The sequence below is a fragment of the Sciurus carolinensis genome, chromosome 1 (genome assembly GCF_902686445.1).
Source record: "Sciurus carolinensis chromosome 1, mSciCar1.2, whole genome shotgun sequence".
NCBI lineage: Eukaryota > Metazoa > Chordata > Mammalia > Rodentia > Sciuridae > Sciurus > Sciurus carolinensis.
The window spans coordinates 189,312,615-189,338,615 of record NC_062213.1 but is presented as its reverse complement, the minus strand read 5'-3'; the positions used below and the strand labels follow the sequence as shown (position 1 = coordinate 189,338,615).

General features: G+C 38.7%; 1 protein-coding gene and 2 non-coding genes across 4 annotated transcripts; all 3 read right to left on the bottom strand.

Annotated features, from left to right (window-relative positions):
* Positions 1 to 7,370: 7,370 nt before the first annotated feature.
* LOC124968164 (U6 spliceosomal RNA) lies at positions 7,371 to 7,477 on the bottom strand. The gene has a single exon (XR_007105642.1). It is a non-coding gene; the product is annotated as a U6 spliceosomal RNA (small nuclear RNA).
* Positions 7,478 to 9,150: 1,673 nt separating this feature from the next.
* Positions 9,151 to 26,001, bottom strand: Rpa2 (replication protein A2). Of its 2 annotated transcripts, XM_047556827.1 has the most exons (9): positions 25,816 to 25,993; positions 25,493 to 25,602; positions 21,739 to 21,840; positions 21,378 to 21,491; positions 14,609 to 14,683; positions 14,000 to 14,116; positions 11,643 to 11,750; positions 11,368 to 11,462; positions 9,151 to 9,813 (listed from the first exon to the last, which is right to left on the bottom strand). In XM_047556827.1, exons 1-9 carry the CDS (start codon positions 25,823 to 25,825, stop codon positions 9,729 to 9,731), a joined length of 816 nt encoding a protein of 271 aa, XP_047412783.1. In that variant the 5' UTR covers positions 25,826 to 25,993; the 3' UTR covers positions 9,151 to 9,728. The 2 variants fall into 2 exon arrangements, with proteins under 2 accessions (XP_047412783.1, XP_047412789.1); XM_047556833.1 differs by lacking the exon at positions 21,739 to 21,840 and having other exon boundaries at positions 25,816 to 26,001.
* Trnaa-ggc (transfer RNA alanine (anticodon GGC)) lies at positions 15,435 to 15,502 on the bottom strand. The gene has a single exon. It is a non-coding gene; the product is annotated as a tRNA-Ala (tRNA).

Genomic DNA, 26,001 nt, shown 5'->3' with positions numbered 1-26,001 from the left:
GAAGAAATGACAGAAAGGGACTTCAGAATGTACATAATTAAAATGATCAGGGAAGCAAACGATGAGATGAAAGAGCAAATGCAGGCATTGAATGATAGCACCAATCGACAGTTAACAGAGCAAATTCAGGAAGCAAAAGATCATTTCAATAAAGAGTTAGAGATATTGAAAAAGAACCAAACGGAAATCCTTGAAATGAAGGAAACAATAAACCAAATTAAGAACTCCATAGAAAGCATAACCAATAGGATAGAACACCTGGAAGACAGAACTTCAGATATTGAAGACAAAATGTTTAACCTCGAAAACAAAGTTGAACAAACAGAGAAGATGGTAAGAAATCATGAACAGAATCTCCAAGAACTATGGGATATCATGAAAAGGCCAAATTTGAGAATTATTGGGATTGAGGAAGGCTTAGAGAAATAAACCAAAGGAATGAACAATCTATTCAATGAAATAATATCAGAAAATTTCCCAAATCTGAAGAATGAAATGGAAAATCAAGTCCAAGAGGCTTATAGGACTCCAAATACACAAAATTACAACAGACCCACACCAAGGCACATTATAATGAAAATACCTAACATACAAAATAAAGACAGAATTTTAAAGGCTGTGAGAGAAAAGAACCAAATTACATTCAGGGGGAAACCAATACGGATATCAGCAGATTTTTCAATCCAGACCCTAAAAGCTAGAAGGGCCTGGAACAACATTTTTCAAGCTCTGAAAGAAAATGGATGCCAACCAAGAATCTTATACCCAGCAAAACTTACCTTCGAATTTGACAATGAAATAAAATCATTCCATGATAAACAAAAGCTAAAAGAATTTACAAAAAGAAAGCCAGCATTACAGAACATTCTCAGCAAAATATTTCATGAGGAAGAGATAAAAAACAAAGAAGCAAATCAGCAAAGGGAGGAATTATCCTAAAGGAACTGTCAAATAAAGGAGGAACCAAGATGTGTCAAAAATTTTAAATATGAACCAAATGACCGGGAATACAAATCATATCTCAATAATAACCCTGAATGTCAATGGCCTGAATTCATCAATCAAAAGACATAGACTGGCAGATTGGATTAAAAAGAAAGATCCAACAATATGTTGCCTGCAAGAGACTCACCTCATAGAAAGAGATACCCATAGACTAAAGGTGAAAGGATGGGGAAAAACATACCATGCATATGGACTCAGCAAAAAAGCTGGAGTATCCATCCTCATTTCAGATAATGTGGACTTTAAGCCAAAGTTAGTCAGAAGGGATAAAGAAGGACATTTCATATTGCTTAAGGGAAGCATAAATCAGCAAGATATAACAATCATAAACATCTATGCCCCAAACAGTGGCTCATCCATGTATGTCAAACAAATCCTTCTCAATTTTAGAAACCAAATAGACCATAACACAATAATACTAGGTGATTTTAACACGCCTCTTTCACCACTGGACAGATCTTCCAAACAAAAATTGAACAAAGAAACCATAGATCTCAATAACACAATCAATAATTTAGACTTAACAGACATTTATAGAATATACCATCCAACCAAGAGCGAATACACTTTCTTCTCAGCAGCACATGGATCCTTCTCTAAAATAGACCATATATTATGCCACAAAGCTAATGTCAGCAAATACAAGAAGATAGAGACACTACCTTGTATTCTATCAGATCATGATGGATTGAAGTTAGAAATAAATGAAAGAGTAAAAAACAGAAACTACTCCAACACCTGGAGATTAAACAATATGCTATTATATGATGAATGGATAACAGAAGATATTAGGAAGGAAATTAAAAAATTCTTAGAGGTAAACGAGAACAAAGAAACATCATATCAAAATCTCTGGGACACTATGAAAGCAGTACTTAGAGGAAGATTTATTTCATGGAGCGCATTTAATAAAAGAAGTAAAACTCAAAAAATAAATGACCTGACACTACAGCTCAAAGCCCTAGAAAAAGAAGAACTGACCAACACCAAAAGTAGTAGAAGACAGGAAATAGTTAAACTGAGAGCTGAAATCAACGAAATTGAAACAAAAGAAACAATACAAAAAATTGACAAAATAAATAGTTGGTTCTTCGAAAAATAAACAAAATTGATAAACCTTTAGCCACACTAACAAAGAGAAGATGAGAAAAAACCCAAATCACTAAAATTTGGAATGAACAAGGAAATATCACAACAGACACGACTGAAATACAAAACATAATTAGAAGCTATTTTGAAAACCTATACTCCAACAAAATAGAAAATTTCGAAGACATCAACAGGTTTCTAGAAACATATGAATTGCCTAAACTGAACGAGAAGGACATACACAATTTAAATAGACCAATTTCAAGTAATGAAATAGAAGAAGTCATCAAAAGCCTACCAACAAAGAAAAGTCCAGGACCAGATGGGTTCTCAGCCGAGTTCTACAAAACCTTTAAAGAAGAGCTCATTCCAATACTTCTCAAAGTATTCCATAAAATAGAAGAGGAGGGAACCCTCCCAAACTCATTCTATGAAGCCAATATTACCCTGATACCTAACCCAGACAGAGACACATCGAGGAAAGAAAATTTCAGACCAATATCCTTAATGAACATCGACGCAAAAATTCTCAACAAAATTTTAGCAAATGGCATACAAAAACATATTAAAAAGATAGTGCACCATGATCAAGTGGGTTTCATCCCAGGGATGCAAGGTTGGTTCAACATCAGGAAATCAATAAATGTAATTCACCATATCAATAGACTTAAAGTCAAGAATCACATGATTATTTCAATAGATGCAGAAAAAGCATTCGATAAAAGACAGCACCCCTTCATGCTCAAAACACTAGAAAAAATAGGGATAGTGGGAACATTCCTTAACATTGTAAAGGTCATCTACGCTAAGCCCATGGCTAATATCATTCTAAATGGTGAAAAACTGAAAGCATTCCCTCTAAAAACTGGAACAAGGCAGGGATGCCCTCTTTCACCACTTCTATTCAATATTGTCCTTGAAACTCTAGCCAGAGCAATTAGACAGACCAAAGAAATTAAAGGGATACGAATAGGAAAAGAAGAACTCAAACTATTCCTATTTGCTGATGATATGATTGTATACTTAGAGGAACCAGGAAATTCCACCAGAAAACTTTTAGACTCATAAATGAATTCAGTAAAGTAGCGGGATATAAGATCAATGCACATAAATCTAAGGCATTTCTATATATAAGCGATGAATCTTCAGAAAGAGAAATTAGGAAAACTACCCCATTCACGATAGCTTCGAAAAAAATAAAATACTTGGGAATCAATCTCACAAAAGAGGTGAAAGACCTCTACAATGAGAACTACAGAACACTAAAGAAAGAAATTAAAGAAAACCTCAGAAGATGGAAAGATCTCCCATGTTCTTGGATAGGAAGAATTAATATTGTCAAAATGGCCATACTACCAAAAGTGCTATACAGATTCAATGCAATTCCAATTAAAATCCCAATGATGTACCTTACAGAAATAGAGCAAGCAATTATGAAATTCATCTGGAAGAATAAAAAGCTCAGAATAGCTAAAGCAATCCTTGGCAGAAAGAGTGAAGCAGGGGGTATCGCTATACCAGATCTTCAACTCTACTACAAAGCAATAGTAACAAAAACAGCATGGTATTGGTACCAAAATAGAAAGGTGGATCAATGGTACAGAATAGAGGACACGGACACAAACCCAAATAAATACAATTTTCTCATACTAGACAAAGGGGTCAAAAATATGCAATGGAGAAAAGATAGCCTCTTCAACAAATGGTGCTGGGAGAATTGGAAATCCATATGCAACAGAATGAAACTAAACCCATATCTCTCACCATGCACGAAACTAAACTCAAAATGGATTAAGGACCTCGGAATCAGACCAGAGACCCTGCATCTTATAGAAGAAAAAGTAGGTCCAGAGCTTCAACATGTCGGCTTAGGACCAGACTTCCTCAACAGGTCTCCCATAGCACAAGAAATAAAAGCAAGAATCAATAACTGGGATAGATTCAAACTAAAAAGCTTTCTCTCAGCAAAGGAAACTATCAGCAATGCGAAGAAAGAGCCTACAGAGTGGGAGAAAATCTTTGCCAATCATACTTCAGATAGAGCACTAATCTCCAGGATCTATAAAGAACTCAAAAAACTCTACACCAAGAATGCAAATAATCCAATCGACAAATGGGCTAAGGAAATGAATAGACACTTCACAGAAGAAGATCTACAAGCAATCAACAAACATATGGAAAAACGTTCAACATCTCTAGTAATAAGAGAAATGCAAATCAAAACCACCCTAAGATTCCATCTCACCCCAATTAGAATGGCGATTATCAAGAATACAAGCAACAACAGGTATTGGCGAGGATGTGGGGAGAAAGGTACACTCATACATTGCTGGTGGGGCTGCAAACTAGTGCAGCCACTCTGGAAAGCAGTGTGGAGACTCCTTAGAAAACTTGGAATGGAACCACCATTTGACCCAGCTATCCCACTCCTTGGCCTATACCCAAAGGACTTAAAATCAGCATATTACAGAGATACAGCCACATCAATGTTCATAGCTGCTCAGTTCACAATAGCCAGATTGTGGAACCAATCTAGATGTCCTTCAATTGATAAATGGATAAAGAAAATGTGGTATACCTTGTAAGCACAAGGCCCTGAGCTCGATCCCCAGCACCCAAAAAAAAAAAAAAAAAAAAAAAAGAAAATGTGGTATATATATATACAATGGAATATTACTCACCCATAAAGAATGATAAAATTATGGCATTTGCAGGCAAATGGATGAAACTGGAGAATATCATGCTAAGTGAGATAAGCCAATCTCAAAAAACTAAAGGAAGAATGATACTGCTAATAAGTGGATGATGACACATAATGGGGGTGGGAAGGGTTAGTGTTGGGGTTGGAGTTGGGTTTAGGGAGGGGGGCAGGAATGGAGGAAGGAAGGACTGTATAGAGGGTGGGGAAGGGTGGGAGGGGTGGGGGGTAAGGGAAAAAAATGGCAGAACGAATCAAACAACATTACCCTATGTAAATTTATGATTACACAAACGGTATGCCTTTATGCCATGTACAGGCAGAGAAACATGTATCCCATTTGTTTACAATTAAAAAAAAAAAAAAAAGATGTAGGTCATGGTAGGGCACCCCTGGCTCAATACCCAGTTCCAAGAAAAAAAGGGGCCCTACACTACAGAGACGGTATGCTGGCTGCAGAGTCTCCCCTGTACAGTGCAGGAGAGATAAGGAAACAAATACAAACTCGTTTTTGCAGAGATAACCTCAGCTTTGAAGGTCACCATTTTCAGAAGGTGCTGGGACTTTGGTTTGTCAGCTGATAGTCACGGAATTAAACATCAGGTCAGCAGTGAAGACAAAACATAAAAGATATTCTGAATCTCCAACCGAGGGAGGAGTTGAGGGTGAGTTCCACCTCCTGGGTTCCAGGCACTGTGCTTCATGTGTCCTCCTTTGCCTGCTCCTCTCTGGGCTGTGGACCTCTTTTGCTTCCCAGGTCTTCCAGCCACTACACTCCCGTATGAGTTCTCTAGGTGACTTCTGACTGGCTCTCAGGGGTTGCAGCAATCCTAGTGTTGGCATCCCACCCTCAATGGCCCATCAGTTCCCATGCCCTCCTCCAGAGAGATCAATCCACACTGCACAGGACCCTCAGGAAGACAGTACTATGGGAGAAGTAGTAAGACTGAGATAGAAAGTTTCTCCTTTGCCTTGAACCCCTGGGGCCTGGAGGCCAAATGCCAGTTTTCATTTCCATGTTTGCATTCAATATTGGCACAAAATTGAGCAAGATAAATATCAAAGCCACAAGAGGAGGGCAGACAGTTCCTACAAACGGACTTCTGAGTAACCAAATGCTCAGTGTGGAGAAAAGCAGCAATTTCCCAGGAGCACAAGCAGGGCTTAAAAGGAAAACATACCTAAAAACCACAACTGTTGACTGTTTTCTTATTGGAGCAAAGAGGGTTGGCAGGGAACTGGAGGCAGATACTGGTGTGTGGATGCTTTTGCCTTTTTACCTCTTGAATAAGCTCCTGGGGGAGGTTGGGAGGGTGTTACAAAGGGTCTGGGGACTCCCCCCATGAGCCGTGGTCTCCCGAGTGAGTGCCTACAGGAGTTCACAGGACATCCAATGCAAACACAAAATTGGAAAATAGGTACTAGTAGATCCCTTCATATTTACCCCCCCTTTTTTTTTGGTACCAGGGATTGAACCCAGGGGCACTTAACTACTGAACTACATCCCCAAACCTTGTTTCTATTTTTTAATGCTTTACAAGGTATAATATATTAATAGAATAATATATGTAGGGGAGATAGCTCAGTTGGTAGAGTGCCTGCCTTGTAAGCACAAGGCCCTGGGTTCGATCCCCAGCACCCCCCCCCCCCCAAAAAAAGTAAATAATTGCTAAATAAATTCATATAAAAATAAAATAAATACAAAAATCTTTTCTCCTCGGTACTAGGTGTTAAACCCAGGGGTACTCTACAACTGAGCTACATCACCAGCCCTTTTTATTATTTATTCTGAGACAGGGTGGTTAAGTTGCCCTGTCTGGCCTCAAATTTGCAATCCTCCTGCCTCAGCTTCCCAAGTTGCTAGGATTATAGGATGTGTTAATGTGCCCACCTGGTTCAAAAATTTTTCATTACTGAGTTTTTAAATGTCGCCCCAACTGTGTTTTATCTTTTTTCTTCATGGGGCCTCATTTCCCACCGGTAGACCTGGGAGATTCTCCCAAGAGTAGGCTGGACACACTGTGCTAGGCTGACACTGGGGGTTTCTAAGAACTTGGGTTATACTGCTGTCTTAATGTGCCAAAAGCATTCTGTACATCAGACATTGTCAGGTGACCACAGATGCCCAAGATGCAAATTCTTCCTGCCTGCACAGAGCAGAAGCTCTACAAAGGCCTAAGTTCCACTTGGCCAAGGAATGGCCTGGCTTGCTCTCCAGACTGCTTGGCCCCACAGGCCCCTGCAGTGCTCAGAAATCCCACAACTCCCGGGAGACCATGAAATGCCAATGTGGCAGGGAGGTCAGTATCACTGAGTCTATTCTATGCTCTAGGGAATGCTGCCCCAGCAAGTACCATGACACCAATCTCTCTTCTTTTTTTTTTCTTTTTTGGAGGAGGGAGAAGGGTACTGAGGATTGAATCCAGGGCCATTTACCATTGAGCAACATCCCCACCACCCCCTTTTTTTTATTAAAATCTTTTTTATTTTTACAGACTGCATTTTGATTCATTGTACACAAATGGGGTACAACTTTTCATTTCGATGGTTGTACACAATGTAGATTCACACCATTCATAAAAATATGGAACACATCACGAATTTGTGTGTCATCCTTGCCCAGGGGTCATGCTAATCTTCTCTGTATCGTTCCAATTTTAGTATATGTGCTGCCGAAGCGAAAACTCCTTTATTTTTTACTTTGAGACAGGGTCTTGCTAAGTTTCCCAGGCTGGTCTTAAACTTGTGATCATCCTGATTTAGCCTTCCAAGTCACTGAGATAACAGGCCTGCACCACTATGCCCAGCTTATTCCAATCTCTTCTTGTGCTTTATATCCCTAGTACTGGACCAATGAGTTGCCACAGTTGGTATCCAACACTTAATCAATTAATGAACAAGTTCTGTTAATTGATAAGTCATCATCTGAATTCTATGAAAAGAATAAAGACTTAAACCTAGGCCAGGCATGGCAGCCCAATGACTTTAGGTTGAGGCAGGAGTACCACAAGTTTGATGTCAGCCCAGGAAACTTAGCAAGACACTGAAAATAAAAAATGAAAAAAGTAGGGCTGGGGATATAGCTCAATGGGTAGAGTGCTTGCCTTGAATGCATAAGGCCATGGGTTCAATCCCTGGCACAACAACAAAAAAAAAGCAGGAGATACAGCTCAGTGGTAGAGTACCCCTGAGTTCAATCCCCAGTACCAAAAACAAACAAAAAAACACCCCCAAAATAACAACAAAAACCTGAACATAGTCCTAGAATCACTGCTACAGCTTTGCCATCTGAAAGGGAAGCCTGATAGTCTGATAACTAGAAAGAGAAGTTGTTCACCCATTAAAGTAGCCTATCACACACTCCAAATTCAAATTTTTTTTTAACCTGCTTTTAGCCACAGTTCTTTCTTCTTTGTCCAGGAACGGGCATATGTGCAAATAACATAGTGGTTGACCAAGCTTTAAGCATTTGCATAACAACTCAGACAGGAACTACTGTGCATATACAGAAAATAAGTGGATGCTCACTGTGGGCAGACAAAGAACCCACTGCCCTGTCTGGGCAGGGGTAGAGCCTTCTTCAGACAGTTATTAGATCTCATTTAGAAAGAGTTAAAGCAGGTATAAAGTTCTTATTTGCATGTTATACTTCATTAACTTTGTCTTAACATTATGTCTTTCATTCAAGATGTAGTTTATTTTCTGGAGTTGTCAAAAACATCTTTGAACTACTTTTCTCTCCCACAAGAAATAACTGAATAAGTTGGCTAAAAAAAAGTCATAGGCCTTTGGAAAGTCTCACCTTGAGAACAAATCAGAGGTAATTCAAGTCAGTTACAGGATCATATAGTGCTAGAGTTAAAGTTAAGGTCTAGTTTATAACCCCTACTAATGAAAGTGTCACAAATTTTACGGATCTTATTCAATCTGCACAATAAACCTCTAAGGAAATAAGTTTTCTCTCCATAAAAGGGGAAATGAATGTTTTTTGAAATGACATGGTTTTTTCAGGCACAGTGGCTCACGCCTGTAATCCCAGCAGTTCCAGAGGCTGAAGCAGGAAGATTGTGAGTTCAAGGTTAGCCTCAGCAACTTAGTGAGGCCCTAAGCAACTCAGCGAGACCTTGTCTCTAAGTAAATTATAAAAAAGGGCTGGAGATGTGCCTCAGTGGTTAAGCATCCCTAGGTTCAATCCATGGTACCAAAGTGGGGGTGATGGAAGAAATGACACAGATGACCTACTCAAGATCCTAACTAAAATGTGGGAGCCAAGACTGAAATACAAGTTTCACTATGCTATACTGCCATCAATGATAAAGTAGCATCATAGCAGCTTAGAAAGAAAAATAACATTTTCATAAGCTACAATAACAGAACTTTTTTATTTAACATTTCTTCCCCTCCTCCATCCTATGATGCCAGCATGCTAAACCTCATGTTTACATAAACCCACCTTCAGCAGCAGACAAGGCAAGAAGGGGAAGGAAAGTGCAATTTTGAAAGTAACACCACAGAACCAGAGTGGGAAACAAACAGAGGGCAGTGGGTTCCTTGGCTGGTGCTCTGCCCACAGACCCTCATCCTGCTCATAGTCTTTGAACAGGAAACATTCAAGAACAGAAACTCCCAGGTGTTAACTCTCTTGGTAGCCTCCCTCTTCTAATCTCATTTATCCTGGTGTCCTAATGAGCTAACTTGAAACTTAAGAAATGCCACCCTGGTTTACATCCCTGTCAATTGTCCATCTCCCTTTGAGCTTCAAATCCACAAAATACAAAAACAGAAAAGCAGTCGGTAAGTTTCAAGAGAGCTGAAACTCTTTACAGATGAATTTCCTTCCTGGAAGTCACCTGTCCAAAACATATGCACAGCTGGAGGCAACAGACTGTGCAGACAGATCCATCTGGAAATATCTCAGGTACCCAATGAGATCCAGTTATTCTGCATCTGTGGATTTAAAGTGATCATCATCCACAGTAGAATAGATGTGCCCCTCGTTGCTAAGAAAATCCACAGCTTGCCTAGAAAGAAAAAAAACGGGGGGAGGGCGGTCATTTTAAAACCAGTGTACTAGAAAGGAACCTGCCTGGCTGGGTGTGGTGCTGCACACCTGTAATCCAGGTAATTCCAGCTTGGGAGCCTGAAGTAGTAGGATTGCAAATTTAAAGTCAGCCTCAGTAACAGCGATGCCCTAAGCAAAGAAAGGAAGGAAGGAAACTGCCTTTTGAATATGGCCAAATATGTAAACATTACCTACTTCTGCACTTTGTATCTTTGCTAAGAATAAGTCACGTAAGCCAGTCTGCTCATACAAGGCTCTTGCAGGGAGAATGTCACTAATACTGTATAACAGGTCATCTAGACAAAGGTTACTAGGGTTGCCTTGGATTGCTCTCCCAAATTGTGAAAAGGCAAGAAAATACAGCCTCACTTAAATACCAGTCTAAGCAAAGTGGAACAAGATTCTAAAGCTGTAGTATAGCTTGCACATTAAATCTTATAGCATACACAGAAGTCTCTCTCTCTCTCTCTCTCTTTTTTTTTTTTGGTATTAGGGACAGAAGCCAGGAGCACTTTACCACTGAGCTACATCCCCAGACCTTTTTATTTGGAGACAGGGTCTTGCTAAGTTGCTTGGGGCCTTGATAAATGGCTGTGGCTAATCTCAAACTTGTGATCCTACTGCCTCAGCCTCCTGAATAGCTGAGATTACAAATAAGGACCACCCAAATTTTATAGGCTGTCAATATGTGATGGAGATTCTGTAGCTCTACATCACAATAATTCTGAGATAGGAACTATTATCGTCATTTTATAGGACAGGAGCTGAAAACACACCTCAGCAATTTTTTCCCTTTTCTTTGGTACTAGGGACTGAACTAAGCAGTGCTCAGGAGCTACCTTTCAATTCTTTCTATTTTCTATTGTGAGACAGGGTCTTACTACGTTGCTAGGGCTGGCCTCAACTTGCAATCCTCTTGCCTCAGTCACCAAATGGCTGGGATTACAGGCATGGGCCATCATGCCCTGTACATCAGCATTTTTAACCTTGGCCTAGAATATCAATTGATCTATAGTAACGACTATTACAAGCACCATCACACTCAATTTGTTCTATTAACTTATTATGCTGGAGTCAAGAGACTGCTTATCTAAAATGGAATCAGGTCAAGAATATAGGAAGGACTGTCTAATGGCTTCAGGTTCAGATAGCTTAATCACTCATATGTCTACAGGGGGGACAGGAACACCAAAGGCATTGAATGTGTACCTGATGACCAGGAGCTAGGACTCCTTCAGAGTAAACCCCAGGAAACATTAGATTAATTTTTGCTCAGAATTATATCCTTCACACATAATACACCTTAGTGTTTGCAGAATGAGCAAATGAATCAGTGATGATGGGCAGTGCTATCTTTGTGAGTTCTTTTTTAGTTCTTCCTGGGTTGAGTCATTTCCCTTCTTTCAATAGGAACAGCTCTACTTTTTTTAAACTCACTTCTCATTACCAGGAAATACTAGAGAGGTGAAATGGTATAATTCTGGAGCCCTAGCTCATGGTAACCAACACTTACTTGATTGAAGCTACAGGCATGTGTTGGAGCTGGGTCCTGAGATCCTGAAAATTCAATCCTTCAGGTCTTGGGCAAGCCTTAATCAAATTCAGCACCTAACAATTCACATTAAAAAGATTTTACCAAAAACTCAAGTTCCCCTTTATCTATTTATAACAGGAAAAACAAAACAAAACAAAACAAAACCAGGCACTAAGTTAACCTTAGTATATTAACAAAGTAATTAATTTAGGATTGTCTGTTTTTCAAATTTTTGGAGCCACTAGGGAGATTACCTGGTTTTGGGCCACAGTGAGGCCATTTGTTGGCATGAAGCTATTCCCACTGAAGTTTCCTGCTTCCCCCATTCCTGGATTGCTGATAGGTGCTCTCCCTACTGAGGGCTGAATTAAGAAATAAGTTCACAACATTAGAAAATTCACAAAGTTAAACATGGTCTTTGCTACCTCACATAACTTGTTTTTAAGTAGCAAGAAGCACTTTAAAAGTTTTCCTAGTTAACAACTGCTTACGTGGGAAGGGACAGTTATTATCTAATGAACACTTCATAGAATGGGAAGGTCATTCTCTACTGCACATAATATTTAAAAAAAAGGAAGAAATTCCTGGCTCTTCCTTTTCCCTCTCATGTGAGAGGAACCAGAGAAAAAGAAACACCAAGAACAAAATTACCCAGAGATTTGGCATAATGAGTTCCTCAGGGCTCAATCATTCAAACATTTACGGGTTGTCATAAAGCAGGGAGAGAAAAGGAGACCCAGTCCCCATCATCTTCTCTTTCCTTCCGCGCCCCCCCCTTTTTTATCCATCGAACTTCTCAAATGAGTAGTCTACAACCACTACTTTAATTTCCCTTCTCCTTAGTTACTCCTCTGCCCATCACTATTTGGGTTCTCCCAAATACAATACCTCTGAAACCATTCCCACCAAAGTCACCAATGACTTTTCAACCAACTAGCCACACCTTAGTCCTCACAACACGTGACCTCTCAGAAGCAAAGCCTGTTGACCTTAGTTCTCTTGAAATGTTTTCTTCCCTAGGCTGCTGGACACCACATTCTTCTGGGTCTCCGTTTACCTCTTAAACTGAACCTACTCAGTATTGCTCATCAGCTTCCTCTTCTACTTCTCTCCCCAAAAGGCTAACAATTCCCCAAGAGTTTCATCTCAGGCCTCCTAAAGTCTTAAATCCTCACTGCCAACCACCTACAAATCTCAGACATTACCAAAAAATAAAAATAAAAAATAATTATTACATTCCTCCCCAAATCTGCTTGCCCTGCTATATGCCACCTCTACTGCAAACATAAGCCCAAATCCAATCCTGTGGATCTGAGCCATCTGTAAGTGGCCATGCTTTTACCTTCTACAAAGTCATAAGAGCCTAGTAATCAAGCCGATCCTCCTTAGCCTAGACTCCTGACTGGAACTTCAGCCTCTATCTAGTCTCTCAAACTCCAATCAACCTTCCCCATTGCTACAAGTCATAGGTTTCTATGATCAATTCATTCCTCCACTTAAAAGCGTTCAAGTAGCTCCCTCTGCCTGTGAAAATACAAAACATCTATACATTCAAGATACCACAAAAGAAATCAAAATCTGTATTTAATTCTTATCCATGCCTTCTCAACACCTTTTACTCCCCAGCTGCACCTGGACTTCTTACCATCCTGAAACATAACTCTGACCTAAACATGTTGTGTCCTGTCCTGGATGCTCTTCCCCTGGGTCCGCCTGGTAAACACTCTCCTCATTCTTCAAAGTCCAACTAACTTAATTCCTGTCTCTGCAGAGCCTTCACTGATGTTCCCCAAGCCAGTTAGCTATTTTCTTCCTTCTTGGCTTCAACCCTTGGTTCCTTTCCTATGACAAAACCCCATGCACTCTTTGCATGTCACTTTCCTATATAAGCTGGTAGACATGTATCTGCCATCAATATTTCATCTATTGAACTGAATAAATAAGACTGACAAAGGATCAAAAATAGTATATACTCACAGCAGATACAAGAATAATGTGGAAGCACATCATAAGAAATCCTATTCAGTCAGGAGGTTTATTAATACAACAGACGTCTATTAAATGCCCACCATATATTTGTTATTTTAAGCAAAATTCAATCATCATCCCTTGTTTTTAAGCTAGATGCCTTTACGCTGCCTCCTGGTAAAACAGGAGGCTTACATTTTACAAACCAGCAATACTAAATTGCATGCTATTTCTTAACCAAATACCTTTGCTGAAAAGATCTCACTTTCTGCTTCAGATGGTTCGCCTTTCTGTTTATTCATTTGTGGTGCTGGGGATCAAACCCAGGGCCTCATGCAAGTGCTTTACCACTGAGCTACATCCCTAATCCTAGGGGGGCTTTCTTAATGTCCACATCCAGATCTGAAATCCTTCTCTGTGGTCTCATGCACTTGCCACTTATCAATGCTTTCATGGGGATAAGGGATCTGAACCCCCCCCACTCTGTAATATAATCCTCAATATTATTGTTATACTCATAGTTTTTATCCCTAACCACTCATTCTCACTTTAAAACCATTTTTACCATATATGACAGTTAGACTTTCTACCCAATCCCACTTTCTTTAACCCACTCCCTGCATCATCTACCAAAGCTCCTTACCTGGCTGTTGGATTTGCTCAGCACCATGTGTGCGTTGACTACTTCCAGGATATGTGTGGTGAATTCGTTCATATCCTCCAGGGGCATGATCTTAAAGGCTACCAGACTCTTTTTGTTCTATTAGAATAAAGAGGAAAATGTAGTAAAGGATGAGCAAATTCAACTTAATTTCTGGTCAAAACATTGTAGCTTTTTTCTTGCTTATATTTTGCCGATATGAGGAAAATATCTGTTATATCCTTAAAATTTTTAACTTGGGGCAACCCAAATATAGTCAATAATGAAGAAACAAACAAAACTAGCTCAGAGATGTTCATGCCTTGCTCAAGGTACTAAACCAAGCAGAGTCTAGTTTCCTGACTAAATCCAGTATATTCCCTTCTACACTAACGGACACCACAACTGGCGATTATAGACAAAGTCTATTCCCTACCATTCTGCTACTTTTATATTAAGGTGAAAAACATTTCCTCTTGAAAAAGAGAATAATAAAATAATTCTCATTAATCATGAAGACTTAATTATTAAGTGTCATGTATTAACCCATACATGAATCCAAAAATTATTTCATGCAAATACATTTAAATTGCCATTTTATTCTGACCTTACCTGAAAGGACCTCAGGTGGCCAGCCACTTTCACATATGTTTCTGGAGGAACTACAGTATTTTCACCACTGGTGTCCTAGCAGAGAAAATACAAATCACCAAGTTTTAGTGATGCTGGTGAAAGCCTCTCTTTCTCTTTCTATACATAAGTTACATTTCTAACTTTCTATACATAAGTTACATTTCTAACTTATGTAAAGAAAGAGAAAGTTATAAATGAAATGGCATTAACTAGTTGTCTTGCCTTTTAGAACTTACATTTTTGTAAAACTCAAAAACTTGAATAAAATATCTAAGGGTAATTTCCAGTCTCAAAGTTCTGTCATACACATCACGAAAAGCAAATAGTTGCAGGGCATGGTGGTGCATGCCTACAATCCCAGAGACTCAGGAGGCTGAGGCAGGAAGATAGCAAGTTCAAAGCTAGCCTCAGCAACTTAGCAAGACCCTGTCTCAAAATAAAAAATGAAAAGGATTGGGGATGTGGCTCAGGGGTAGAGCATGCCTGGGTTCAATCCCTGGCACCAAAACAAACCAGATACAATACTCTTCTGGTACTCGATGCTCTCAGGCACATACTTTTCTGGTGGATAGTTCTCAGCAAAGCATTCTACTTTTAGGAGCTTAAGGAAATAATTAAAAACATGCAGTAAGATTTAAATCCATCATAGTATAATTTAAAATACTGAAAAATTTAAGGCATTCTTTTTATTTTGAATTTCAAACCATCCTTTTAATTTGCTACCAGGCTAAAAGGCAGGAATGGCAACTACAGCAGTTTCAGGAAATTACATACTTCATATTATTATTATTATTATTTTTTTTTTCCGTGCTACTGGGGATTGAACCCAGGGCCTTGTGCTTGCCAGGCAAGCACTCTACCACTGAGCTATATCCCCAGCCCCATACTTCACATTATTGATAGCAATAAGGCAGACTCCTATTCACTGTTGAGGAAGAAGGGTCTCAAGTAGAGGAAAATAAACACTAAAATGTTAACAATGGTCAACTGGGATAATGACAAATGATTGTACTATCTCTTCTTTCTTTCTTTGGTACTAGGAATTGAGCCCAGGGGCATTCTACCAATGAGCTACATCTCCAGTCCTTTTCATTTTTTGAGACACGGTATCAGTAAGTTGCTGAGGCTAGCCTCGAACTTGCAATTCTCCTGCCTTAGCATTCCAAGTCATCGGGATCAGAGGCATTGCCACCAGGCCTGCCTATTTCTTTTTTTGAGTTTCCTAGAACATGTACATATTACTTATATTAGCTGACTTTTAAATTTCTTTCTTTCTTTAAAGCATTTTATTTAGTTTTAGTTTTAGTTTTTTGGTGGTACTGGGGATTGAACCCGGGGCCTTGTATATGCTAGGCAAATGCTCAATTGCTTAGTTACATTGCCAACTAAATTTCTTTTCTGATTTATTTAAATATACGACTTTAGAAAACTGCTGGGAGTGATGGTAGATGCCTGTAATCTCAGATACTTGTGAAGCTAAAACAGAAGGATTGTAAATTTGAGGCCAGCCAAATTTGGCTGAGGATGTAGCTCAGGGGTAGAGTACCTGTCTAACACGTGAGAGGTCCTGAGTTTAATTCCTAGAATGTCAGGGGGTGGAGGGGGGACCCAGAAACACTTATAATCCTGGGCTATCAACTTTTCTTCTTCTAAGCCTTTGTAGTTCCACATATAGTTGTTTGTTTGTTTGTTTGTACTGGGGACTGAACCCGGGGTACTTAACCACTGAGCCAAATCCCCTGCCCTTTTTTGTATTTTATTTAGAGACAGGGTCTCACTGAATTGCTTAGGGCCTTGCTAAGAGATGCTGAGACTGGCTTTGAACTTGTGACCTTCCTATCTCCAGTCTCCCAAGACATTGGGATTATAGGCATGCACCACTGTGCTCAGCTCCACATAGGGCATTTTAAAACCATGTAGGAAAAGGACAACTGGATCTCTACATATCTCCTTTTACCAAAATGTATTCCAAACAGATTTAAATCTAATTATAAAAAGAAACCACAGAAATTGAAGGAAATAAGGATAATTAAAATATAATACTCTGGCGCTATAGTTCAGTGGCAGAATGTTTGCCTAATCTCCAGCACTACCAAAAATCAAAAAACAAAATGAAAAAAACACTACAGAAGTGGTTTGCAATTATGCTAAGAGGCTACTGTTTTTCAAGCTTTTATAGACAAAAATAAACACTCCTGAGGGTGGGGGAATCAAATGACTTAAGAGAAAATTTATAGGTAGTATCTCTGTTTTTTTGCATTTACAAAGGGCTGCTTTGTGGCATAATATATGGTCTATTTTCAAGAAGGTTCCATGTGCTGCTGAGAAGTGTATTCGCTTGTTGATGGATGTAATATTCTACATATGTCTGTTGAGTTTAAGTTATTGATTGTGTTATTGAGTTCTATGATTTATTTGTTTAGTTTTTGTTTGGAAGATCTATCCAGTGGTGACAGCAGTGTGTTAAAGTCACCCAGAATTCTTGTGTTGTGGTCTATTTGATTCCTGGAATTGAGAAGGATTTGTCTGATGTAAATGAATGCACCATTGTTTGGGGCATAAATATTTACGATTGTTATGTCTTCCTGATTTATGGTTTCCTTAAGCAGTATGAAATGTCCTTTATCCCTTCTGACTAACTCTGGCTTGAAGTCTACTTTATCTGAAATAAGGATGGAAACCCTCGCTTTTTTACTGAGTTCATGAGCGTGGTAGGTTTTTCCCATCCTTTAGTCTGTGGATGTCCTTATTTATAAGATGAATCTCTTGAAAGTAGCATATTGTTGGGTCTTTCCTTTTAATCCAATCTGCCAGTCTATATCTTTTGACTGATAAGTTTAGGCCATTAATGTTCAGGGTTATTACTGAGATATGATTTGTATTCCCAGTCATTTGGGGAGAAAATTTATAAAATCCACAAATTAACATTAAACACTAAAAAATAATAAATAAATTTAATCTTGGGCTGCAGATGAGGCTCAGCAGTAGAGTGCTTGCCTAGCATGCAAAAGATCCTGAGTTTAATCCCTAACGCCACAAAAAAGAACAAAAAAACCTCACAAAAAGTCCTTCTAAAACCAAAGAAATACAAATAAAAATGAGCAAATTCTCACAGAAAAGACAATTTTTAAAAACTATCATACCAGGGGCTGGGGCTATAGCTCAGTGGCCAAAGGGCTTGCCTAGCATGTGTAAGGCACTGGGTTCGATCCTTAGCACCACAGAAAAATAAATAAATAAAGGTATGCTGTTCATCTACAACTACCAAAATATAAAAAAATAAAAACCAAACTATCATACCAGTAAAAAATGTAAGATTCACAAAACTATTAGAAAAGTTATGGAGGTGTAGCCTTTTCCCCCATAGGCTTCTAAAAAAGGCTGCAACTTCCAAGAAACCAACAGCTGAGAAGAAAATAGCAGAAAAGAAACCTGTTGCAGAAAAGAAAAAGTCTGTTGTGTAAACTCTTAAAATCTGTTTTATTCCATAAGTTCAAATAATTTGGGATAGTTTATTTTGAATAAAGAGCTGATCAAGTATGCAGTGACAAACAAACAAAAAAAAGGGTGTGGAGGAAAAAAAAGGGTGTGGAGACTAGCTGGGTGCTCTCACGCACTACTGAAGAATAAACTTGTACATTTATGGAAGGCAGTAAAAAAGTAAAATTATTATTTCCCCCCAGAAATCCTGATTTTAGGAATTCATCTTAAGGAGAATACTTTTGTTATCATGAAGAAATGTATTTAAAAATACTCATGGGGGGCTGGGGACATAACTCAGTTATAAGCATTTCCCTAGTACATGTGAGGGCCCTGGGTTCAGATCTCCACCACCACAAAAACAAAACAAAACAAACAAAAAACCTGCCGGGGCACTGTCTACTTAGAAACAAGTTAAATGTTTCCTAATAGGGTCTACTGTTACTATGGGTCTATCTTACTTATGATATAAGAAGTAACAAAAAATAATGATTAAAGTCTACATTTATTATTAAAAAATCAGTTCTACAACATACTTTTGCATGAAAAGAGAAGATTACAAAACAGTTGCATAACGTATCACCCTTTTTTGGTAAAAATGTATGCATACAACGCTATGTACAGATGTTCAAGACAGATATATGAAAGGCTAGTTACCAAAATGTGTTATAATAGTCAGTTCTGGGAAATGAGATTCCAGGTGATTTTTAAAATGTTTTTATTTTGTGTGTGTGGTGCCAGGAATCACATATGCTAAGCAAGCACTCTACTACCAAGCTATGTCCCCAGCCCTTAAAATGTTATAAGCAAGCATGGCATGTTTTGTATGAGCATGTAGTATTACGTATCTGTAGTAACCCCCCCGCCCGGACTTGATGGCAGGGACTGTATCTTTTCATCTTTGTATACCTGGAACCAAGCTCAGTTTGGTTCACCACTGGCACTTGAATAATAACTATTAAATGAACTGTCCTCTATTTTTCTGGTAAGCAAAAGATAAACCATAACTACCAAGTTATTTATCCACAGATGACTTGTGGTTTTTGAAGTAAAAATAGCTTTTAAAATGTCTATATCCAAATTTTCTATAATGAATACATTTTAAAACCCACAAAACTGGGTGAGGTGGCACACACCTATAGTCCCAGTTATTGAAGAGGTTAAGGCAGGAGAATCACTTGACCTCAGGAGTTTGGCCATCCTGTGCAACACAGCAAGATCCCCATCTCACAAAACATGAGACAATAAAAAAAATATATAAAATAAAAAGGATAAAAAAGCTTGTACTCAGGCTGGGATTGTAGCTCAGTGGTAGAGTGCTCGCCATGCTAGCACATGTGAGGCACTGAGTTCAATCCTCAGCACCACATATAAATAAATAAATAAATAATATTGTGTTTACCTACAACTTAAAAGAAAAAAACATGAATTCTTTTTTATTCTCTTTTCTCCATTTTTATATGCTCATATTATTTTATAAGAATACAGCTAAGCAATGCATACTATCTTGTAACATATTTTTCTCTCTCAACAATTTATGGAAAACAATTCTTTTTGACAACATACATTTCTAAATCATTTGCAGAATTTTTTTTTTTTTTTCTGGTACCAGGGATTGAGTACAGGGGCACTTTACCATTGAGCTACATCCCAGCATCCCAGTTCTCTTCATCTTTTTTTTTTTTTTTAACATATTTTTTAATTGTAGGTGGAAACAATACCTTTATTTTTTATTTTTATGTGGTGCTAAGTATCAAACCCAAGGCCTCATGTGTGCTAGATGAGCATGCTACCACTGAGCCACAACCCCAGCACTCATTTTTTTTTTTTTTAACTTTGTAGTTGTAGATGGACAGCATGTTTTATTTTGTTTACTTTTCTGTGGTGCTGAGAATCGAACCCAGTACCTCACACATGCTAGGCAAGCATTCTGCCACTGAGCTACAGCCCCAGTCCAAGCCCTCATTTTTTTTATTTTAAAAAAGGCTTAGTTGCCAAGGCTGGTCTCAAACTCATGATCCTCCTGCCTCAGTTTCCCAAGCAGCTGAGATTACACGCATATAACACCATGCCAAGATCAACATTCTTAAACTGAATCTTTGTATGTCTTGAATTATTTCCTTAATGGAAATATGGTATTCAAGTTCAACATTTTTTGACTGATTATTCTGATACAGACCAATTTTTGAGAAAAGTTATACCAATTTATACTCATACTCTCAAGGTTTTATGGCATCAATTTCCTTAGAAAAACGATGACAAATCATTCATTGTTTAAGTGCCTCTAAGTAGCAGAGGTATTGTGCTAGTTGCTATTCTCATGAGAACTGGATAATGTTGGGTTTTTTCCCCCTTTGCCAGCCTATAAATTAAAAATGGTATTTTAATGTTTACTAAATCTGCGTTTGTTACTGCTGTCACCATTTGTGCTTTGTCTTTCATGAATTATCAGTGCATCTTTTGTTGTTCACTTCTGTAAGGTGCAGTTGCTTTTTTTTCCTTTTCTTTCTTTTTTTTTGTGGTGCTGGGGATTGAACCCAAGGCCTCACATAAGTTAGGCAAGCACTCTACCACTGAGCTATATCCCTAACCCCTAACCCCTAGAGAGTTGTATTTTTGGTGTATGTGTGTGTATTTTTTTTTTTTTTTTTAGTTGTAGGTAGACACAATGCCTTTATTTATGTGATGCTGAGGCTCGAACCCAGGGCCTCACACGTGCTAGGCAAGTGCTCTACCATTGATCTACAGCCCCAGCCCCCTTGTAGAGTTTTTTATTAATTAAAAATTTAGGGCTGGGGTTGTAGCTCAGTGGTAGAGCACTTGCCTAGTATGTGTGAGGCACTGGGTTTGATACTCAGCACCACACAAAAATAAAATAAATAAATAAATAAAATAAAGGTCCACTGACAACTAAAAAAATGTTTAAAAAAATTTTTTAAGATGTTTGTTAAATGTGTAAATATTCTTCCCATTCATCTACACAATATTTACTCAAGGCCTGGGAATACAGTAGTAACCAAGATAAAAATCCTCATGAAATTTACATTCTACTATCTTTTGCACTTCCCTTTTAATTTTATTTACAGTATTTTGGGAAATTTAGATTTTAAACTTTCATGTAGTCAAATGTTTTTTCACTTTAGGATTTCTGCCTTTCTTATTTTGCTTATGTATTATTTTTATAAGAAAAGCCTTTAAAAGGTAAGACTAAAAAAAGACCTCAACATCTCCAAAGTAACCCCACCCTAATCCCAAAACAGTCACTTACATCTGTGTCCACCCACTGGCGAACATCCATGGGTGCAGCTGTCATGTCATCTATTTTGTAAACAATATTGGTTGGAGCCTTCTCTGCATGTCTGATTATTCCCACAATAGTGACCTAGGTAGGTTAGGAGTGAAAAATACAAGAGTTCAATTTTTCTGGAAACCAAAGCAACATTTATATACTTTTAAAAGAAGTCTTATTTCATTTTTTTCATGATTTTTTTTTTTTTTTTTTTTTTTTTGTGGTGCTGGGGATTGAACCCAGGGCCTTGTGCTTGCAAGGCAAGCACCCTACCGACTGAGCTATCTCCCCAGTCCTTTTTTCATGATTAAGTGACTTTTCTACAAATTCTTTTACACACCTGTGAAATTTCAACATTCCCAATTTTGAACACTTCATCAACCAGAGTAGCAGAAAGTAGCTGAGATATGGTACAGGGTACAATCTGCTGGGCTCGGGCTCTCTGAAGAGAAAAAGAATACATAAATTAAACAGAGAATAACAACTACAGCTGATTTAATATTCACCATGTGCCAGGTAGTTTAAGTATATCGGAACACGTAACTTTCAAAATGAACCACATTATCCTTGTTTTACAGACAGAAAGTAACTAAGGGCATAAAGCTAACAAATGCTTTGGAATTTAAACACATTTATCTAACTCCAAAGTTCTTACACAGTGAGTCTGTTGCACTGTGGATTCTCCTAAATGTGCAGACCCAAAGGGAGATAAGATGGTTTGCTGCCAGAACAGACCTTTAAGAAGACCACAGCTTTAGGGTAGAAGGCAGGCTGTTCAGGACACTGATGAGATGACATGGTATTGGGAAAGGGTTTGAGAAATAACCAGCAGAGAGAGGACTTTAGAGTTCTTCTACTCTCCTAATAAAATGTAACAAAAGTTGGAAGTATAGCTTTCTTTAGGACAGATGTTCCAACAATCAGATGGAACTTCTGAGGAAAATGAGGTAAGAGTTTAGCCATGCTGGACATTTTAATGGGGAGAAGACAGGATGGACAGAAGATTCTACTTAGGACACTCAAATCATATCCTGAAGCAGTGTGCCTGACAACAGTATAAACTCTTATCTTTGCCTATTGCTGAGAAGAGGTAGTCTGGGTGACATAAAGATAAGTAAGACAGGATTTGCCAGATATATGTGTATATATTTTTTTTAATCTTTTTTTTTTTTTTTTTGGTGGTTCTGGGGAGTGTACTCGGAGGTACTTTATCACTAAGCTACATCTCCTGCCCTTTATTTTTAAATTTGAGACAGGATTTCCCTAAGTTACTGAGGCTAGCCTCAAACTTAAGAGTCTTCTTGAGAGGTAGTAGCATATGGGTTAATTTTTATTTTTTTATTATTTTTTATTTTTGTGGTACTGGGTCAAACCAGGTGGTGGTGGCACATCCAGAGTTATGGAGCTGGAATTTGAGTACAGGTCTAGAGGACTTTTTGACTCCACAACCCACATCCTTGCTGCTTTTCTGTGTTGGTCCCTAGTTTATGCTGAAAATACTATGAAGATCTCAGTTATGAAAGGTAAAAACAGAAATAGAGTTTGAGACATAAATCCTAGAACCTCTGCAAATAATATAAATATTTTTTAATGAACACAATGCAAGTTATTTTTTTATTTTTATGTGGTGCTGAGGATCAAACCCAGTGCCTCACACATGCTAGGCAAGTGCTCTACCACAGAGCTACAGCCTCAGCCCTAAATATTAATATAGTATATAATACCACCTATACAATGGTGGTATAGGAGATAGCAGTATAGATGGATGCAGAGGAGACAGAAGTTTTGCATGACAGGTCTGACCTGACCCTCCAGAGCCCTGCCTCCCTTGGCACTCCTCTCCTCTCCACTCCCCTCCTAAGGTCTGAGTTCTGTCCCAGTTCCTAACTTCCCTCTGGAGCTCATTTTTTTTGGAGTCCAGTGAGGTGGTGTGGGGAAGAGGGGGATCAGTGCAGCAGAGGAGGTGGTACCAGGAAGGTCTGGAAAGAAAGCTATGTACCCTCCTGGGGGCACCTCCTCAGCTTCCCTTTCCTGCCCCCAGAGTGCTTGGACAGATGTGGAGATACTCAGCTTGAAGCTGTGGCCACTTTGCTGAAAATGAGTATATCTACCTTTCAAGTCCTAAACAAAACATACAATGTATATAAAGTGCTAATACCAATCTCTGTACATAGTGGGTATTCAATAAATATTAATACTCCTCTGATTTAAAAAAAGTTACACATGGGTAATTGTTGAGGTGTTAATGTCTTCAAATTCATCTGAAATCAGATATTTCTTGTCTTTTTTTAGCATGTGTTGTATGTCCGGCATTGATCAGAAGCGTCTTTCGTTTGCTCAATGACAGTACCTGCGCAAGCGTGTTTAATTTTTTAAAAAATTAAATATTCAAAACATTATGAACCACAGGCTACTCTAACAGTACTGTATGAAAATCACCATTTTTATAGGTAAGAAATGGTCAGTATTGGAAATTTCAATAAAATATAACGAATTTATACTCCATAGGAAACATCTTAGAGACGGCTTTTATTTAACTTACTAACCATCATTCTTTTCTGAAAAGCTGTCTTAATATCTAGCCCGAGCTGAGATTTTAAGATTAAAAATTCTAATAACTGGAAGGGAGATAAATAGTTAAGTTTGAGAAGAAAAGATGAGAACTAGTAATCTATCTCCTGTTTTCTCTTTCAAGAAAGACAAAATTGGAGAAGTGAAATCCCAGGGGCTGGGAACATAGCTCAGTGGTAAAGCACTTATTGCACAAGGCCCTGGGTTCCATCCCCAGCACTGCAAAACATTTTTTTTTTTTGAAATTTTAAAAATAGAGACAGTTAATTCCTCTCTCATTTTCCAGAAAAAGGAAGCAACAACAAAGAGAAGCTGTTGCTCACCAGATTTTTAATCTGCCCAGCATATGTGCATTCTCTGCTTCCAATTACTCTCTAGCTATGTCCTTAAATACAACTGAATCTCTGCTGTACACTGGAATAAACACCTTACACAACTATATGAAATAATTCATATTAAAAATATAAAGCATTGACCAAATGTATAGGAATTATCAGTGAAATTTGCCCCCTCCACACAGACTCCTGAATTAAAAGTTTTAGGTAAAGGCTTATCATTCTGTACACCAAACATGCAACCTGTTCATAATGAATTTTAACACATCTGACACCTACAGAGAAGTCAAATCAACTCTGTATTTATATGATGAAATCAATGGCATGTGGTTTAAAGAGTGAATAAACATTTAGATAGCTCTACATGTTCTCTTATCAATTTTCGGATCCATCCTGTGATATCACCATCATCAGACGTGAAAAATGAAGGGTCACAGGCTTCAAGTTGCTTCACCAAAGTCACACTGCCACTTAAAATGCAAAATTAATTCTGTAGCCTACGTATACTGGCTCTAAAACCCATGTTCTTTTTAATAATAACATCTGGGACCGTTTATTCAAAGTGACAACGGGGCAGGCACTTTGTATTTAAGTCTCACTACAATCTTTTAAGGAATGCATTAACCTCATTCAGTGGGTGCCAAACTAACTCCCAAGAAGGTTAATAATATTCCACTGTCTCATTGTTCTTTATGTAGGACATCTATACAAACTTAAATTGAGTGATTTTACAGATGTCCTATAAATTTTATCAGTTTTTATAGGTGTTCTGTATCTAAGACAATGGGACACAATGGGTTAAGAAATGTATGTAATGCCACCCTGCAAGTAAAATTATAGAGAACCATGCTCTTTCCACTGCAGTCTGTCACCGCCCCACATTTAATTAGAAAACGCCTCTGAATACAGAAACAATGTAAAACAAGTTATTAACTCCAAGTTCAGAGCTTTTCCACAAGACTGATTCACTAGCTATGATAAAGTTCAAAACAAAGCCTTAGAAACAGCGGATGCGAAATTAGGGAAAATGTCATGTTTAAAGTTCACAGCACCTAATTAATTACAAGAGACACGGGAAATAATCAGTTCGTGTTTAACACCCTTCCTTCGCCTCAAAATTCTCTCTTACGGACAGTGCAGAGCTTCAGAAGGGAAGGGAATAAAACAAAACAAAGTCCTTCGACTTACGGATTTCTTTTCCGCCTGAGAAGCCGTCGGCGATCCGAAGCCCCCCGGGGACTGAGTGTAGCTGCTGGCTCCCCCAAAGGCGGAGGAGCTGCTGTAGCTTTCAAATCCACCTGGTTTTGAACAACAGCGTTAGTACCTGTGCTGCCTGCCGGCTCTGAAAGCCCCGCGATTCCCAGAAACTGCTGGCCTCCCGGATGCTGTCCCCTCGCCCGCGTCTGCTCCTCCACACTCCCCGCGCCACCCGCCGCCACCCGCCTCTCCGAGGCTCGGCCTCTGGCTAAATCCTCCAGCGACTCTCCTCCCCCCGTCCGACCCGTCATTACTATTCCACATATTGGTCGCGATTTCTTTGGGAAAGAAGTCCAGAACGTTCCGGTCCGCTGAGCTCGCCGAACACCTCAGAACCCTGTTGCTGCGACAGCGTTGTTTCTACTTTTCTCTGGCGCCACAAACTCCTTCCCGCGAATGACGGAGCCAGTGAGCGCCCAGGGCGTTTCTCGCTTGGGCCA